The sequence below is a fragment of the Gopherus evgoodei genome, chromosome 8 (assembly GCF_007399415.2).
Source record: "Gopherus evgoodei ecotype Sinaloan lineage chromosome 8, rGopEvg1_v1.p, whole genome shotgun sequence".
Classification (NCBI taxonomy): Eukaryota; Metazoa; Chordata; order Testudines; family Testudinidae; genus Gopherus; species Gopherus evgoodei.
Genome location: NC_044329.1, coordinates 52,766,519 through 52,786,293, shown reverse-complemented (window position 1 = coordinate 52,786,293; position 19,775 = coordinate 52,766,519). Strand labels below are relative to the sequence as shown.

The following is a 19,775-nucleotide window of genomic DNA, read 5'->3' as shown; positions in this document are numbered from 1 at the left end:
AGCCATTCAGCACCCCCTCTGGAACTTGCGGCTCAAACACATTAGGAACACATACTCTCTCATTACTCATTTATTTCACCCTTTTGCATTCATTCATTAGCTCTGTGCTGTGGCCTGTAAATTAAATTCCTGTCCAGCTTTTCTTATGGATACAGGAGATAAAGGACAGCATAAAAGAGCTGACAGGAGCCTTCTCCCAGAACTTGAACATCAAAGAAGTGTGAATAAATTCATCCCTACGCTCCCAAGCTTGGGAAAGTTCTGATCTGCCTCCTAACTGTGCTGTGGACCTCATCTCTAACTGTTGTTCATTTCACACTTCCTGTTGCTAGCCTGGGTCCAGAGTGACAGAAATCACACAAGAAACCCTGTGTTTACAAGATTTCAAGACCAAGCTTCTAAACTCCCATCATCTGGAGATTTCAGATCAGTCAGGCTGGCACTTATTCCAATCTTTTGGGCTTTGCCCACCAGGGGAGACATCCTAGCTGGAGAAGGTGCTTTGAAAATCCAGACTTGTCATTGCACGTTACTCAACTGGTGCACAGGCTTTTTCCTTTGCTTATGAAGAACACTTATCCTGCCTCTTTGCTAAGACAGAAAGCCCTGCCGTAGACCATTCAAACTCTTGCCAAGGCAAACTAGCCCCACCCCTATGATGGACTGAGTCTGAAATCCCAGCCCGAAGTGCTGTTCATGCCAGGGGCCTTACCTCACATGACTGGATGCAGTGAATGACTGTAGGGTCTGGGTGCCATCGCAACCTGCCAGTGCACACAATGTTCTATGGAGGAAAAGGAGAAAACAGCTGTCAGATGACTCAGGAAAGGCAAAGGAGCCTATTAGAATTATTATACCACCACATCTCTCTGCATCACAGTGGTCTGCTCAGGTTCTGCATTGGGTTTTCTGTGCATCTGCTGTGCAACCCAAAGATTTCACTCTCTCACCACCCCTCAGATCCTGTCACAGCAATCACTACTGCCAGCTGAGGAGGTCCAGATGGGGACCTTCCTTCCATGCCTAATGAAGTACGAATGCTGTTGAGTTTGAAGAGGCAGGGATTGCGACTTGGCATCTCTGAAGAAGACGATTAAAGAATTAAAAAGGAATTAAACTCTCCTGAGCGACAGAGAGGTGGTGGAGGCCAGGAACATGGCGGCCAATGCACTGGCTTGTCACACTGGGTTCAGCTCCTCTAGAGATGCTCAACTGGTTCACCAGTAGATGGTCACAGATAAAGTCTGGCCTCAGCACTAGTGGATAATCAGCTAAATATGAGCTTCCAGTATGACTCCGTTGCTGACAGAGCTACTGCCAATCCTGGACATATAACAGGGGATCCTCATGTAGGAAGAGAGAGGCAGAAGCTGAGGAATCCCATGGCTCTGAATTGAAATGTCTGGCTGCGCAATCGAGAGGCCCATGACTTAGCTGAGCTATCAGCCCAGCTGTGTGTGAGGATGTTCCACATAGCTGGGTAGTCCTATTGGCTGGGTTTCCCTCTGCTTGACATAAACATATCTTTGAATAGCTGACGGCAGCCCAAGGGCACATAAATAATCATAGCACTGAGTGTGCTCTCAGTTCTGTCCCACAGCACTTACCCTACAGCGAGGGCCTTCCAATCACCCTGCTGTTCTCAGCTTTCCCAGGGGCTAAAAGAGCAGACCCTCTGTTAAACCCATTCCCCCACCCCCAACTCCATAGTTTTTCTCAGTCTCTCACCATTGCCCGCTTTGTTCTCACTGAGCCCCTCCTCAATTCCAACCTCTTCAGTAATAAGGGAGAGTCTATCCCTAGGCCATCACTCTCCACTCAGGGTCTCCGAATTCTAGCCAGGACAGCGGCCCAGAATGCTGGCTGAGGGAGCAAGCCTGTTCAGTTCGTTACCCTACACGCATGCAGAATGCTTCAGCAGCATACAGACATTAAGTAACTGATCCTCCCCACAGCGCCACAGATGAAGGCAGTATCACCCCTCTCCCCATGGTCTAGAGGATATTAGGGCAGAGAGATGGAGTGACCTGCTCAAGGCATGAAGCCAGTCAGTTGCGGAGTCGAACTGGAGCGTGACCCTATGTCACTCTAAGCAAGTAGGCTCATTGTGGACCCCCACCCTTTTCTTCTCTGCTGAATGGCAGCTCTTGCTGCAGAGGTCCCTGACCAACGGCCAGTGCTGTGAGAGGAAAGCATGCTCTGAGGGAAGAAAGAAATGTCTATCTATCAGCAGGGAGGGAGGAAGGCCAGAGGCGAAGGGAGCGAATAAAACAACATGTTTCAGTGACAGGTCCTGGCAAAGGGAAGACATTTTCTTAAAATAACCCCTTCCTTGCTCTCCTCCACCCCCCACTCATGAGAGGCGATGGTGCTGCGGAAGGAAAGCCAAAAGCCGGCGTCCTGCAGAGCTAAGCGATATGATCCGTCATACCCGAGGCCTCCTTCCAAGACCCAGCTAACGATCCCACATGCCACAGCCCTCCCCGAGCCCCCGACTGGGCCCTTCCAGGCCAGTGATTTGCAGCTAGTCTGATCAAACTGGCGCACAGGAGTATCCACAGGCATGAAGTTCTGGTAACCCTGAGACTCCTACAGGCTCCCAGGAGGGGAGAAAGGTGGCTGGAAGAGAACGTTGGCTCTCAATAATATTACTTGCTCCTCTTCCACCCCCTCTGACGCGTTTCATTTTTATTTTAAGAATATTACCCCTGGCGGAGCTGCTTTTGGATGTTATAATCCCAAGTATTTGAGCCTTTCTGCTGGAAAGCACATGAGGGAAGGGAAGGAGAGAGGGCAGTCGGGGGAGGTGAAGGCTCCACACTTTACCACCATCAGGCACTGGAACAATCTGCAATGAGTCCTGGATCTGTCAACAGGTGAGAGTGCCCTGAGATGCCTGGCGGAAGTGTAGCCTGAGCTGCTAGTAAGTCTGCCAGACACAAATGTTACTTTGGCTTTGTGTGTGGCTGAAGCTCTGTATCTGTGTTGTTTTGTGTATTTACTAAAGACAGTGGCCCATTGGGGGAGACTTTCCAAAAGCACCTAAGGGATTTAGAAGAACAAGTCATACTGAAGAATCAGTGGGGATTCATTGCTCCTAAATCTCCTCTTGGATTTCTGCAGCACCTTCATTCCCTGAAAGTCCAAAGCAGTGAGTGGACACTTCTCGTCTGTGTTTTTTGTACTGCGTATTATATTATACACAGTAATGTTACAAGAACATTACTAAAGTTGCAGGCTCAAGCACTCACTAGTTAGGAAATGCCTGAATTAAGGTTGCCTGTGCTATCCTGATTGGGCCCCCATATGTTGTATGACAGCATATGTTGTATGACAAAGTATTCAATGACCTGCCTCACTCAGTGCACAGGATGGACAGCATTCACTGAAGGAGCAGCTAACCAATATTTGGTTTTCTCCTCTTTGTTCAGTGGGTGGCCCCAGGCCTTATTTACTGCACGCTACTCAAAGGCTGCTCTGAAGATAGAATTATTAACTTCCTCATGGGCTCTTCTCCTGGTACTTAATACTGTAGCTAAAGGGGCAGAGGTCTTTGTGGCAGATCTAAAGGTTCCTGCTGATGACCCATGTGATGTCAATGTGATTCCACTTGATGGAATTTCTGTTTTTCCAGTTTGCACATCAGCAGATACTGGGATGAGGCACCAAGGGGAAGAGAAAGACTAAACTGATAGCAGTAGTAGGTTACTGTCCTCTTTGTGAACCAGGCCCTAAACTCTAGAGGGACCACTTTGGCAGTGGGTTTCATAGCTATTTGATGAGAGCAGGGGAATGCTGAGGCTCTGGAATCTTGGGTTCCAGTCCAGGTTCTAGAGTGAGCCTGTTCCCCTCAAGACTGACCCCTTCTGTCAATGTACCCTCTAGCCTGTCTCTGTACCAGTCCTGTCTCTCCTCCTCCACCCCAGCAGGTCTTCGCCCCAGTCAGTCCCAGTCACCTCACCAGCTCCCTGCCCAGCCAGTCCCAGGTCCTCATCTGATCTCAGTCTTACCCTGCACCCCTCTGTTTCACACTCCCACACTCCCCTATGCTCCCCTGTTCTAGTTCCCCAGTTGCCCTGGATTTAAAGGGTGTGTATACCCCAAAATGTAATCACGTTAATTGCAACCATAAGTATGTGCATTCAGCCACCCTAAATTAATAAAATAGACCACCACATAATTAAGGGTTAATTTAAAAAACAGGCTTTCAAAAGCAAGGTCATATCTAGCTGGCAGTTTCTGCTAATCAAAATAAAAGACAAACAAATAAATAAACAACTAAGTCTAAAAACATTAATAATGAAAAAACATAAGTCTAGTTGCCTCAAATATTAACAGTTTAATAAAAATTTAAAAATAATAATACAGTAGGGGTCATTATAACCTATGTGTTTTATAAAAATTACCGATAAAAATTAGGTAATAAAGTATACATTGGAGCAGTCCTCTGAAGCCACCTTGAGAAATGTTTTTCCTGACACCCTTTCTCTCTGGTGGGTGAGCAATTAGCCACTGCGAACCTGCTGTTAATTACCCAGTAATGTAGGAAGATTAGGTAAGAATGTTAGGTAAATATCTGGAATGTTCTAGACCTATTGCTTATGTTTGTGTGTGCTTAAATCTAATAAACTCCAGTTTTCGATAGAGCACACTTACTTGTACTACTCCTTGATCAGACAGAATCGCTGAGTGCCTGTTGATTTATTCCTTACACTGCCTAAAGTAAAACAGTTAAGTTGCCCCTGTTGGGGGTTCTGAAAACCCCGGGTAACACATCCTCCCATGCTCCTTATTCCAATCTACTCCTTCTAGAACACCACTCCCTTCTCAGACCCCAGCTCTTGTCCTCCCCTTGCATTTCAGTCAGGCAGTTTCCTCCTCCTCCAGGCTGCCTGGGTGCCAGGCAGAGGGTCATTGAGAGTGTAGGAGAAACAGGTCTGTGGTCATAGTTCTGGTGCCTTGCCCCACTCTAGCTAGAAGCAGCAGGGAGCAGCAATTCCAGGAAAAGTCCTGCTCAGCCCCTGCATCTCTGGGCTGAAGCTTGCCCAGTGCAGACATAATCTGTGGAGAATTTAGCTGCCAACGTCTAACAAGTCTCTACAGAGCATGCGTGAACGGAGTCTTTCCAAGGGCTTATAACTTGGACAAATTTGGGTGGATTTTCACACAGATGGTGCAAGGCCAAGCACTGACACAAAGGCCCCCCGTGCCAAATGTCAAGTGTCTATTCCAAAGCATCGGGATGCTACAGCTCCTCCAGGAATAATTTTTTTAACATGGGCAAAACAATGTATTTTTCCCTAATCTGATTTTCGGAAATGGCTGAGCCATTTGCGCTGAAACGTTCCAAAACAATTCGACACCCGGCCTGAAAAATGTCACCCTTAATGGTTAAAGGTTGGCAAAGTTATAAACAACTGAAAACTGGGTTTTATAATGGGATGTGTTATGGGAAGTGAACTATAGGCAGCACTACCAGCCCTGCCTTTAATACATTATGGCCATTCCATAACAGATGGCAAAGAGGAAGCACCTAATTCTATATTCAGGCATGTAAATAGAATCTATGATTCTATGAAATAGGTGGCTTGATTGTCAGGGGTGTTGAGGCCCCGACAGCTCCCAGGGAAGGGAAGGGTTCGTCTGCAGAAGTCCAGCGCCTTTAAATCCAGCTCCGTGGTCGTGTCTGATTGCCTGGGTGTTTTAAGGTAAAACCCCTTTCCCTCTGCTCTTTAAGCAGAGATGGCTGCTCGCTCCACATTCACATCTGGTACCAGGAGGGGCTTCTCCAACTTGCTCACCATTCTCTGAATAAAGTCTGACGTGTGTCCCTGCTGAACACTCCTCCCTAGAAGGTCTGAGTCTCTCCCAACCTCCCTCCTTCTCCCAATCTCTTCTTCCTTCTTCCCACAGGCCTGCCACTCTTTACTCTAACGCCACGGGAGGTGGAGGGTGAGAGGAACCAACTCATTTTTAATCCCCAGAATTTGCTGAAAGCTGCTCTGGGAGCCAGCTACAATGGAATCAAAATGATAACTTCACATCTCAGGAACCATTTTGCCTTAATGTACCTTAATCAGAGAGACACTCCCCGCACACACATACCCTTTACCTGGACTCTGGTAGGTTCCAGACGGTGGTCCATAGTGTCAGCAGTAATGTTTTCGGGGAGCATCACTGCATCGCTGGGGGGGATTATACAGGATGGTATACACACTGCCCCTGGGGTAGAGGAGACAGGATTGGAGACTCATCAACCAGATCATTACAGTTATGGGCTGCACACTCTGTAGTGCTTTCTCTGGTAACAAGGGATTTATTTTCTAAGAAGAATGGGGTTTCACCAGTGCTAAGAACTAGGCACTACAGTGTGATAGAGGCAGACCCAGGAGAGACCTTCTATTTGCCCTTTCTGGGGATTGGGCTAGAATTCTCTTCCAAAATCCCAACCAATCATGGGAGAATCTCGGGGTTCACGCACCTATGCTGTCCACCCCAGAACTGAACTGAAAAGTCAGAGGAAACAAAGTCCAATGTTATGCAGAAGGAAGCATCTAGAAAGTGGTGAAGTGACTTTTGTGCACTGGTGACTCTATATTGTCCTGCAAGCTTGGCTGCCAGGACACGGGACAGACCCATAAAAATAGGAGTGTCCTGTATATTTAGTGATGATCCTACTGTGATTCCTACATTATCTTCAACAAGCCAAACCATGGCCCTCATAATGTTAGAGGCAAAATTCCCATTGATTTCAGTGGAACTGGGATTTGGCCCTAAGGGCATAAAATCTATTGGTTATGCAACTGACTATGTAACCAATCGATAGATAATTTGGACTTTCTGAAAAACAATCCCACAAATCAGACCTTGCAGTGCAGATCTTTGCTTGACAATTCTGGAACTAAGAAGCTGTCCATAGTTTATGTCTTCCAGCCTCCTGGGGACTGCAGGAAGGACAGCTGAGCACAGAACAGCACTGTGTTCTGCACAATCAATGGGGTATTGAATGAGGATCTCAGGATGGAATGCAAGTTGGCCACAACTACTGACTTATTGTCCCATGGCAGTACAATAAGACCTGGCTCCTAAGAGCTAAAGGCTAAAAGATTGATTAGCTTGAGGCTAAAAGGCTAATTAGAATGGAAAAAAATCTCAGCCTAATAAATCACTAACCTGGAGGCAGCTACACAGGTAAAAAGGTACAGATACTACTCCTGGGGGAATTCTGTGCCACTGCACAATGCAGAATTTGCATAGAATTAATGTTCTGCACAGAATTTCCTTTTCCTCCAATAGAATTGGCACTGCAGAGCTGCTGGCTGCCACTAGGGACTTCTGGACCTGCCAGAGCCCAACTCCTTAGCTCGCAAATAGAAGCCAATGCTGGGGGGAGGAGGATGGAGCTGGAGACCCCTGGCAGCTGCAGTTCCCTGCACACCCTGAAGAAAGAAGGCAGCGTGCAGGAAACTCCATACAAGCTCAGGACCCAGCATCAGGCTGTTTGACCCTCTGGATCCCTGGGCTCTGGAAGAGTATGGGATGCAGGTATCTGGGCTGGGGGGAGCACACAGCTGGGCTTTGGGGTAAAGGGGGTGTGAATGTCTGGGCAAGGGGGATACCCCATGGCTGGGCTCTGGGAGTGCAGGTGTCTGGCCCCCTCAGCTGGGTCTGGTGGGGAGGGAGCAGAGAAACAGAAACTAGGTTGTCATAGGGATTTCTTTAACTCTCTACTCCTGGGGGAATTTTTTTTTTGTGGGTGTCTGTATTGGTACAGACATAGTTGCTCACAGGTATAATTGAAACTGGCATGGATTATATAGTGTTATTTTGACACATAAAATGTACAGAATATTGCAGAATTTTAAAATGTTGTGTGCAGAATTTAAAAAAAAATTGGCACAGAATTCCCCCAGGAGTAAGACACAGGATGAACTATCCTTTGAAGGTACTGAACTGTACAGGGTACAATCTTATAGGAATCTTTGCTGGGATGCTTTAAGGTTATGCAGCAGCTTTCATTGTTGTACAAATGTTATGACCAATGTCTATTTACATAATGCCATGGATAGAGGCGGTTTACTCTTCCATATACCAGGGCATTCCAAACCAGGGGAGCTTTTGGGATGGCTCAGCTTGTCTGGTCTGTGTGTTGTTTCTGAAGGCTGGAGGGAATATTTGTTTTTCGGGGGCAGGAGGATACTAGTGTTATTCAGTTTATTTGTTGTGATTGCTTTGGGTCTCATTTGTACTGTTATAATAACAACAACTATTATTATTGAGACAATAATTTCTTAAAGGCCTCAGCTGAGGTGAGGGCCCCATTGTACTGAGCATTGTACAAACACATCACAGGAGGCCATCTCTGGGCCAGAGAGCTTACAATCTAAATAGAAAAAGAGAGAGGAAGGGTGGGAGAAGAAACTGAGGCAAAGAGAGGTGCAGTCATTTGCATAAGGTTGCACAGCGAGTCAGAGGCACGGGTGGGATTACAACCCAGGTATTTTGAGCATCAGTCCAATGTGTCTTCCACTAGATGGCCTTGCCTCTCTAACATGTTTTAATAAGTTCAGGTAATATATCAGTGTGTTTGCGCTGTTGGAACTGGCTCCACAGACTTAGGCTCAGCCTTGCACTGCCTAACGTTTAGGCCATCTGCCACCTGGTGGAATTTACTGCCCCGAGTTAGGTGCCCAGGTTCCCTATGCTATGCATGGGGACAGTCTGGTATCTAAGACAGGGTCCTCAAAAGCCAAGCTGAGCAGGGAGCCCTGTAACAGAGCTAGCACGTGCTGAGGAGAGGGGTGTGGCCTAAGACCCCCTTGGCTGGAGGCAGGCACTTGCCTCCACTTCTGATTCAGAGCCATGAACCTACTCCTGCAGGTTGGCACCTAAGCCAGGCCAGCCCAGTCTCACAAAAACAGTGGTGGTGGCAGCTGCCTTATGCACTATAGTGCAGTGGCTGGAGCACTCATCCAGACTGTGGGAGAGCTGGGATCAAATCCCCACTCTGCCGGATGTGGAGCAGGAACTTGACCCCAGGTGAGTGCCCTACCACTGAGCTACAGTCTATTCTGGCATAGTCTTCCATCTCTCCTGGGGGAGCTGTTCCACTTGGTAGGAAATACTTTCAACAGTCATCAGGCCAGAGAGAGTGAGAATGACTCAACAGCCCAGTGGTTCAGGCAAGCTTCGGAGAGACCCAGGTTCCGGTCCCCACTCTGAAAATTATTTGAAGCACTTAACACAAAGCAAAAAAGCTTCAACCAAAGAGACCTACCCCAGTGTACCCTATATCCCAGTGGATAGGGCACTTGCCTGGGAGGTTCGCATCCGTGGTCTAAATCAGGCAGGCTGAGGATTTGAACGTGGGCTGCATGCCATGTTTTGTGGGAGGCTTGATCCGGCAGGTATGCTGAGAGCTGCCTGTGAGCACATTGACAGGATTGGCCTCACAAGTGAAGCACAGGGGGAATGCCTACTTTGAGAATCCCACTGGGGCTGAGGTGCCCACCAGCTTGGTTCCATCATGATAGATGACTGTGTGCATACCCACTGGTGGAAATGTAGGCACCTAGGGCACTTCCCTAGTGGAAACTTAGGTGGCTAGGAAATTTAGGTACCTACAGGGTTAGGTGGCAGCTGAGCAGGGTTTCTGAGGATCTAACTTTTGAATATAGGAGCCTACAGTAGCAGTTTGGTGCCTAAATTCCTTTGTGATCTAGCCCTTGATCTTTTTATTTCTTAAATTTAATAAAGATTTAAAAAATCAAATTACAGCTATGCAAAATATTCCTAATGGAGCCTGTAGTCATGGGAAAATGCCTTTGTTTCATCACATGCCCCAAACTCAGGCTTGTCAGAAGTTTTGCTAAACTTAATGGGTCTTTTTCACCAGCCTGGGCCCAGTTTTGATCAAACTTGGGTGATTTATGGTTTTGCACTGAAAACTGTGTGGGTTTTGCATTAACACTCCATCTAGACACGAAGCCAAGTGCAATGTGGCAGCTATGATTTAGTGTTGCTTTAAAGCTGGAGAGATATAAACCCAAGTGGATTTAGACAAAAGAAACAGTTTGCATGGTCCCATGAAGAGTAAAATTGCCTAGTTTCACATGCCAGGTGACTCAGGTCATCCCTCTAGGAATTACCACCATCACCACCACAATCACTCACAGTAAAAACAACTGCAAAAGGTGGACAAATACTGCAAATGGCTGTGGTTTGCCTCACTGACATATTCCTTCGCCTTATAAAACTACACATCCTTATCCCGAAGCCAGCATTAGGATTAACGCTCTTCTGCTAACATGGCCAGATGTTATGCACATCCATAAACCGCCCAACTGGCTTTATGCCAGACAGAAGACCAAAAACAAAATGGAACTTTGTCATAAATTCAAATGTTTCTGGAGCAGCAAAGGAGTCAATGTGACCTTTCACTTAGTCCTCTGGGACCGCAACAGACCTGGCTGACTCAACAAACAGCCTGTTCCAAGAGAAGCAGGTTTGGATCAGAAATCAACATCCTTTTTTGCCCGTACCAATGCCATAGCCTTGTTCACACTTGTACTCCACTAAATTCAGCTCTGGAGGCGGAGGGCAATTGCCTTGCAGGTTCTCACACAATTTAAACTCCTCCGTCCATAAGCCTTCTTTAGTGCAGAGGATAGGAACCTAGAAAAGCAAAGAGAGAGGAATCCACATTACTGCACTGTACAACCAGTACAAGAGGCTCTGCAATGGCTTTTGCGTCTATTCCCCTTGCCCTAGCCACATGTAGTTATACCAGAAAGTGTAACCTGCCTCCCACTGGAGCCCATTTAAATCATATGATCCTTTTCGCCGCTAACATCAATTTCATAAAATGAAGTTTAGGATGACCCTTCTCCCACTGAAATCAAAGGTAAATTCTCCATCAACTACAGGGAAAGCAGGATGCTGTCTTTTATAAGTTATGCCGAAATGGGGAATCCAATCTATGATGGTCAGTATCGAATGCTTATGAAGCCAACTGTTCCACATTGCAATCTGATCCCATCACAGGAAATTCGCCAGATGTATTTCAATGAGACACTTGCAGCAGTCCTTCTGCAGCTGATCAGTGAGCAGCTCCTCTCCTTGAGCAAGCCCCTTGCCAGACAGTATGTCACAAACCAACCAGGGTTCTGCTAAGCTCTGCTAAAACATTAGTAATGCTCCCAGGGCATGCTTAAAGGGACTCTTCAACTGCTTCTAACCTTTTAAATGAAAGGTTACTAACCTTTCATTTAAAAACAAGCAGAATTGTTGACAGTACAAATTATTTTCTTCCATGAGTATTACAAGAGTGCATGACTGTTGCTGGGTGGGCTGGCCCTTTTGGGAGAGTGAGCTTAGCTCCACTTGTGACCCATTAGCTGACTCCCAGGTGTTGAGTTTTATTGGTGCTCACAGTAACTCAGCCAGAGGTTATGGGCCTATTGCAGGAGTGGGTGGGCGAGGTTCTGTGACCTGTGATGTGCAGGAAGTCAGACTAGAGAATCACGATGGTCCCTTCAGGTCTTAAAGTCTATGAGAGCCCATGAAAACCATTGCATCACAAAGACATTGACAACAGACCTGAGATTTTCTACAACTGAATGTGGGAGAAAGAAATCCCAGGCCAAGTGCTTACAGGTTAACTGCCCAACCCAAATATACCCAAATAAACAGAATCTGCAGAGTAGCTGCCAATGCTACATCTGCATCCTGCTGTCACAGAGCTGGCTAGCCCTCCAAGGGAAGCTGGCCTCAGTGCCACCTGAACCTAGTAATTCATCTCCCAGGGATGGCTTTGAGGCCAGGGATCAGGTGATAGCAGGTTACCTGGCTGACAGATCAAATGTTAATAAGCAGCTCAGTACTTCTGCTCCTTCATGAGCATTCGAGCGAGTAAATTTTCATTTGCAAGAACATGGGCAGAGAGCATTGCAAATACCAGTGCAAAGAAACATTTGGGGCTCTGCAATGGAAGTGCACTCACACCCATTCTGAAAGGCTCTCCATTAGCTGGACGCCAGATTCAACAAACAATTCTGAATGTCCGCAGACAACGTTGGCTCCTCTTGAGGGCTTGTCTACACAGCGAGTTAGCACGAGCAAGCCAGAGTGTGGATCTACAGCACACTAGCTTGCCGCACACTGACTCGCCGTGTGAATCCTGCTACAGCGCACAGAAAGTTCTATACGGTGCTCTGAAGTGTAGACTAACGTCAAGGTCACCCAATTAAGGGACAGACCAGTGTCACATGAGTTAGGGAGACAGCAGAGCATTGTGGTAGATGCTGTTTTCTGATGCAGGCACCAGCGTCTGTCCCAGGTAGGCCAGGAAATCCAGGCCAGGTTCTGCTCTAATTCCCAGGAATTGTCTTGATGTCCATTCAAGCCAAGCACAGAAATCCAAACTTCATTTCAGCAAAGCCCTTAAGCATGTACTTAACTTTAAGCACATGCTTAAGTCCCTTTCAAACTTCAGTACTTGGCTGAATCAGGGTCTGTTTCAGGTTTTCCTTTATTTTGGCCCCAGTTACCCACTAAACACACATACTTAACTTTAACACACAAGTTGCACATGGCTAAGTGTTCACATGATTGAGGGGCTAGTTTCTCCTGAACTGACAAAGAGAAAAATTCCTCTATCCACCTGCAAGACTCCAGTGCAAATGTCTCTGGCAGGCTCCCAAGGAAATCCTACCCTAGATGCTGATTGCACCAAGTATATCATGGATTTGTAGTTCAGCAAATAAATTAAGAACTAGGGCATGGAATAGCCTTTGCAATGCATCTCTTTAGCCAGCCACGCTGCTTTCAGGCCAGCTCAAACCATACCCAAACAAGATTGCCAAGGTGTCCTCCAGCTGGCTTGCTGTGCTCTTGTATTCCCCCTTAAAGAAGTCATTCTTACCCTTTTGCTCTGCGGGTTGCAGCTGAGCATGCATTGGGTGTCCAGCTCAAAGCCATGGGTGCAGTTGTACATCCCCTCAAACACAGGAGGGGGCGGCTCACACAGTACTGGGATGCAGCTGCCTTCCTCCCAGACTCCACTTTCCAGGCAGTGGATCTTCAATAACTTTCTGGGGAACACACGCACAAGACAGTTACTGTACCGTACACCCAAAGAGCAATCCCAAAGCCGCCAACGCTCACTTATGAAAGGGGGCGCTGTTAGTTCTGTGGCTTCAGCTTACATCTTTTCCCCTGGAGTACAGGAAGTTCACATTAAGCTCCTGGCTGGAACTGTGTTCAAATCCACATCATCTGATGATCAAGTGCAGTGGGGGTCAGGAGAAGGGGAAGGGAGGGGAGAGGAGAAGAGAGCAACAATACCTCCTGCAAACAAATTTGACTGGATGTTTGGAAGCTTTTGTTATTAGGATTGCAAATAATAACCAATATTGAATAACACATGGTTCTGCACATACAGCTGCCTTCGTCTGAACATAGAATCAGAGAAACGACATTAAGGCCTCCATTCAGCAAAGCACTGAAACCTCTGCTTGAGCCCCAGGGTTTAAGCACACGCTGAAAGTTAAGCACATGCTTAGGTGATTTGCTGGATCGGGCGCTGACTCATTTAGGCCCCACTTCAGCACCACACCTAATCACACACTTAAAGCCATCCCAGTTCAGAAAAACTCTTCCCTCTCAGCATGCACTGAACTCGCCTTGATTTCAGCATGAGTTTGCTGTGTTGCTCAGGCAGAGCCTTAATTATCCAGGCCTTTCCCTATGTAGCACTGCTTCCTACAGCACATTGCCCAGTGCTTTGCCCAGTACAGGTTTAAATGTCCAAAGCCTTGGTGCTTCCTTCACTTAAATTGAGAGATTAGGCCAGTCTAACAGATATCACTTTCAGGAAAGTTTTCCTTCTCTAGTTGAATTTTTCCATTCCTCAATTTCATCCCCTTGTCCCCTCCCAGCTATTTCCCCTTGCACCACCCTAACAATTCTTCTCCCTTCATGCTGCTCAAACCCTTCTGATATGTGCACTCCATCTCTGTGCCCTATCCCATAGCCAAGCGATATATACTTAGCTCATTCAAATGTACCTCATCAGTAAATCCCTCTGGCCTCTTTATCATTTTTGTGGCTCTCCTCTGTACTCCATCCAATTTGTAAATATCTTTCTGGTATCGGAATTGCCATACCAGAACAGACCCATATCAGCTTGTATTGCTAAAACAATATAACATTTAAATCCTTGCCAAAAAAATAATGAAAAAGAAAAATGTACAGAACAACACTCCATTTACTCAAGTATTCTACTGCTGGCAACCATCTACATACCACATAGTTTACAAGAAGGCATAAAAACCCCACGATGCACTGGGACAACTGAGCAGTACTCATATCATGGGGGAGAAAAGTCTTTTTGACTCCAGTCACGAATGAGTTTACACCCTTGATGCATTAGGATTTGTAGCTCTGGTGAGTTTTACCCTTGCTAATATAATTGCAGACAGGATCCTTATTAAATTCAATGTTTAATTATTCTTGCCTGACTCTGCTCTGGAATCTTTTGACCACTTGTAAGTTTCCCAGATTTTTTACTAGTCATGCTCCTTTACTGTTGGACTTTTCTACAAGTTTAATGATGATTTTCGTTGTCCAGGACTGATCCCTCACTTTTTCCTTCTCCATCCCTCACCTCCAGCAGACACAGTCCTAAGAGGCAGCAGCTCAAAGTTTCTAGGACACAATAGGCAGCTAGCCAGATAGTTTTAATTTCCTTGCACATCTCTGAGTGTGATTATAGGATCTGAAAAGCAGGGCAGCCATTGTGTGTGGCAGAAATAGAGGCAGGAGAATCAGCACCTTACAATCCAGCTCAAATAAGGGGCAGCGCATAGCTGCTTTCCATCAGTTGCGGTGCAAGGACTAAATTGTGCCTTTGAGGCCTTGTCTACACAAGGAAGTTTTACTGGCAAAAGTCTTGCCACTGATATAGCTATTTCAGCAGGTTGCATTCCTATTTGGCTGCCCTCACCAGCACAGTGTGTCCTCACAGCATCAGGTTGCACTGGCAAAAGGTGATGCTAGGTTTTGTATCAGCAAAAGAGCTAGAGGAGAGTCAGTCTGGCCCATTCTGTATGCCTCCTGCATAATGCTCCATGTGGCATGACCTTACAGCTACAATTTAGCCCTGTTTTTCTACAATAGCATTTCAGCAAGTGGCAGTGTCTCATAGGGGAGCTAAAGTTGGTTGTAGTATAAATAAATCCTGTGAGAAAGGCTATGAAGAGGCTTCATAAACCAGTTCTCATCATTCAGCAACGTCCTTTAAACAAGAAACATCCCTTTGGGCTTGGACAGTGATGTGCATACACTCACTAGACAAACACTGGGAATAACTGATCCAGCTATTATATGTCACTGTTGCTCTTCAAAAATGCATCCAGGGGCCCTTCAGCAGAAGCAAGGTAACTCCATAAGAAAAGAGCCAGAGGTCTTGTCAATATAATGAATTGTTGCTCAGCAACCCAAGGTGTGACTCTGCAGTGCTGCAGTCACACTCTGGCTTATGGTACAGTAACTCGCCACGTACATAAACCCTTAGTATCGAAAGAGCTGGGAGTCTGCAACATGCCTAAGGAATGTGGGATTTGCACAGGTGTCCTGTGTGGTGAGTGAGATCTTTACTCATCACTCGCCTTCTCGCTTTGATGTGGTGCTAGAATTAACATACTGGGGCTTCCAGCTGCCTGCCAGTCTGCCCAAGCCACACAGGGAAAAATTACGCTTTGTCAGACAGAACCGGGAGGGGGACTGGAGCTGGTTGCAAATACTGCAGCTCTCTGCCCGCTGGATCTGAACTACATCTGCCATAGATTACTAAAGCAGGGGCTTATCGGGAGCATGCTGACTTTCCTCATTAGCAGTGGAATATTCCAGGGATAGAAAAGAGTTTGGCACCGGATGCACCTCCCCTCCCCCCACTGCCAATGTGAAAAAGGTACATCCTACGAATCCTAAACAATAACTCATATCTTCAGGGACCCACTCAAGGCAAATCTCCCATTTCAGGCTACTTCCCAATAGGGTTGTCCTTCCCTGACCCCAAGGTAGAAGGTGGCAGCGATACCAGTGCTGATACTGCTGACCCAGGAATGCTAAGCAGCCTGTTACCAGAAAGGTGCTGGGAGGGAGCGGTGGGAGGAAAGACTTTTTAAACCTGTAGCCCTAAACTTCGCTGTGCAAGAAAAACACCTTGATTCCTTCTGATCTCGGAGCGCGACATTTACTTCGGATTAGCAGGGGAACCGGGAGCCCCAGGAAATAAAATAAAAATCAAGTGTTTCAAGCAAATGTTTAATGGGCAGAAGGTGAAGGCAGCAGGGGAAGACTTATGAGGCCTGCAGGAGCTGCGTTTGATGTGGAAAGGCATGAAATGTTGGCTCTAAAGCTTCACGAACCATGCAGCAGGGAGTTTGGCTAGCGCCCCAGATGTGTATTAGAGTGGCCAGGACTTGGAGGCAGAGGATCCACTGCACTCGAGGTCCAAGACGGGACTGCCGTAAATCAAGCCGAAAGCTCACATTATCTGCCAATGGCAGGAGATTCAAAGATTTCAAGTCTAACAAAGAGAGGGGGGGTTGCTTATTGGATAAACTAAAAGACAGACAAAGCTGGGTCACTGGATTTCTGCCTTTCTCCCTTGTAACGGTAGAGGGACAAAAAAACCCAACCACCCAGCCCCAAGCTGGGGTTGGTAAATCTTTATTGGTGCTATTAGATATGTAAATACATGGGAATCCGTTTGTCAGCCTATGTTTTTCTTTCCCCTGCTTTATGCAAGACACTCGTATTTTGTCTGGGATGGGGAATCTATGGCTTAAGAGCTAAAGCCCATGCTCATACCCAGCTAATATAAGATGGCCCTGTGCCCAGTGCACTCGGATGGCTCCTGGACTAGTCTGTCCTTGTTTGCCCCACTGTGGCCTTTCTGAAGTGCTTCCAGCACCTATCTGCTAACGCTTTCCATTTCATTTTCCCCACATCCACCTTTCTTCCCCTTTCATGGTCTACTTCAGTCCCCTGTAGTATTTGGACAACACAGGGAGATGGACACCTCAGGTCCACCTGAAGGGGTGCAGTTCATTAAGTCTGGGTTTTCCTGGGCCATCTCAGGGCTGCGTGAATTTTAGTCAAGGGGCAAGATGCAAATCATTCTTTGGCCAGTGCCCTCAAATGCTCACCCACCATCTGCTGCTCAGCCGCTCTGACATCTTATATCTACCCTACTGGAGAGTGAGGGGACGGCTCCAGTGTCAGCGCCTGTGGCGGACGGAAGCAACAGAGACTGGAGACAGGCTGGGGCTGAAGGAATGTAGGCTGAGGCTGTCTAAGGCACCTAGAGGATCTTGGAAGTTCAGTTCCCATTAGTTTTATTCCTGTAGGCAGCTTTGCAAATCCCATTTCAAGTGAATAGACTTTCCTTCACGCTGTCCTTGAAATCAGCCAGTGGAGTGAATTCCTGTGCAGCAGAGGATACACTTATCACAGAAATCACACAGGATTTGGCCCTTCCACTCCAAAAAACACAGGCCACCACCCCTTGAGCTATAGGAAAACCTCAACAGCTGGCAGAAACAGTAGGGCCATTATCCTCTCTTGGCCCAGTCACTGGGGTCAACATCGGACACCTACCCATTGCCCAATAACGGCAAGGCATTACTCTGGAAGCTATGGCTGGCACAGGATTGGGCTGTCCACCTCCTAAGTGGGACAGGCTGCCATGAGCATATAACCTAGTGTGCCATGCTTGCATTCAACTGCTCATTCTCCTCCAGGACATTTACTCTCATCTACAAAATCCCAAATGTTCCGGGCCCCAGTTACCTGAGAATCCACCACTCCCATTCTGTCCTGTTATGGCGGCTGTTAAGATGGGCTGGGATGCCACTGCTGCTGGCTCCTGCGATAGAGCTCTCCTCTGCAGTGGGCCTCCTGCCTGTGGACCTGTTATTCTTTGAGCCTGATGGCCTTCACAGCACCGTGGCAGTGTTCTCTCTTTAGAGCGGGCTTTGGCAGTGAGGAGAAGGCCTCTTGAAGTATTTTGTTCATTTAGGAGTCGTCTGTCATTCCCCAAGCAACAGGAGACCTCAGGGCCTCATATTTAAGTACCAACATCGTTGAGGGGCCTGGATGGCCCAAAGGAAAACCATTTTCAAGGGTGACCCAACCAAATTATGAGGATTCCTAAATAGGTCTCATCCAGATGGGACACAATGAGAACCCATCCTCCACATCCAATCATCACAATCTCAAGAGATATTATCCCCCAGCCCAGCCCCTTCTGATTATCAGTCTTCATTTCAGTGCCCTCCAAGGAACCCCTTCTCCTCCCTGAAAAAGCCCTTCTCCACACGAAGGCCATTTCCTACAAATTTCCCCACTGTTGCTAATGCTTGTGGGACTAAACCACTGTCAGTACAAGCATGAGCACTAGCAATGAACTCCCACAGCCACTTACTGTTTCGTAACCCTTGTCTGTCAGACTCGTCAGAGGGTGCAATGGGGGAGGCCTGTCTATGCAAGAACTCCCCATGTGGCTGACAGCTGGCCAGTTGCACCAGTGTTGCTGGAAATTGTTAGGTTTCCCTAGTGCAGACAAAAGCTTCAAGATGCTTCTAACCTCCCCTCTCACAATCCTCAGTCACGTCATTCGAGAGCCCCTTGCAATTAAATGGTAGCAATCATTGCATAGACCTTTAACTGTACGCTCGACAATCTCTAAGGGCAGCAAAGATCCTGTGGCATCTTCTAGACTAACAGACGTTTGGAGCATGAGCTTTCATAGGTGAATACCCACTTCGTCAGATGCATGTTGTGGAAATGGTCCAGGGGCAGTAGTATATATGCAGGCAAGCTAGAGATAATGAGGTTAGTTCAATCAGGGAGGATGAGGCCCTGTTCTAGCAGTTGAGGTGTGAAACCAAGGGAGGAGAACTGGTTTTGTAATTGGCAAGCCATTCACAGTCTTTGTTTAATCCTGAGCTGATGGTGTCAAATTTGCAGATGAAACTGAAGCTCAGCAGGTTCTCTTTGAAGTCTGGTCCTGAAGTTTTTTTGCTGCAGGATGGCCACCTTAAGGTCTGCTATAGTGTGGTCAGGGAGGTTGAAGAGTTCTCCTACAGGTTTTTGTATGTTGCCATTCCTAACATCTCCTAAGGGATTCCTTGTCAATAAACATCTCGAAGGGGTGTCTAACTACTTGGAGCAACTCTTGAATAGCCTTTTCTATCAGATAAAGAATTTCCTTGTACATCCCATCCCTCCACCAAGGGAATGAGAAATGTCTTTAAATTAAGGTCATTGCAGCGCTCAGCTCTTCCTTATTAGAGCAGAAACCTACAAAAGTTGGGACGTCAGGAATGAGCGTGACAGCCCAGCCTAGATTCCTCATGTGCTGCATGTAGCAATCCAATCCATTGTTACCTAACTGCATTCTACCTTTATGTAATCAGCCATGGCGGTGTTTGTTAGGGAATTAGAGGATATCGCAGCAGGAGACGAGGAGGCAGAATTTGTGTACATATTTAAAAACAAATCTTTGTGTAATTGCTTTCCCACTGGTAAAATCAATTAAAACCAAACAAAGCAGGGGGAATTCCAGCCCAGCTGGACCGCCAGCCCCAGAATGTTCAATCTGAGGGAATGACTACGCAGCAAGAATCAGGTGAATGGCATTGGGGCTGAGGGATGGGGGGCAGCATCTCACACATCCGGCAATGTACAGATAGCTTCTGAAGCCACTC

General features: G+C 46.9%; 1 protein-coding gene across 1 annotated transcript in view; it reads right to left on the bottom strand.

The window, feature by feature from the left end:
* Positions 1-19,775, bottom strand: part of PAPPA2 (pappalysin 2) — a 183,418-nt gene that overhangs the window by 40,164 nt on the left and 123,479 nt on the right. The window contains 4 exon segments of the mRNA XM_030572563.1: positions 713-784; positions 6,113-6,222; positions 10,542-10,674; positions 12,923-13,091. Coding sequence (XP_030428423.1) covers positions 713-784; positions 6,113-6,222; positions 10,542-10,674; positions 12,923-13,091 — 484 coding nt within the window.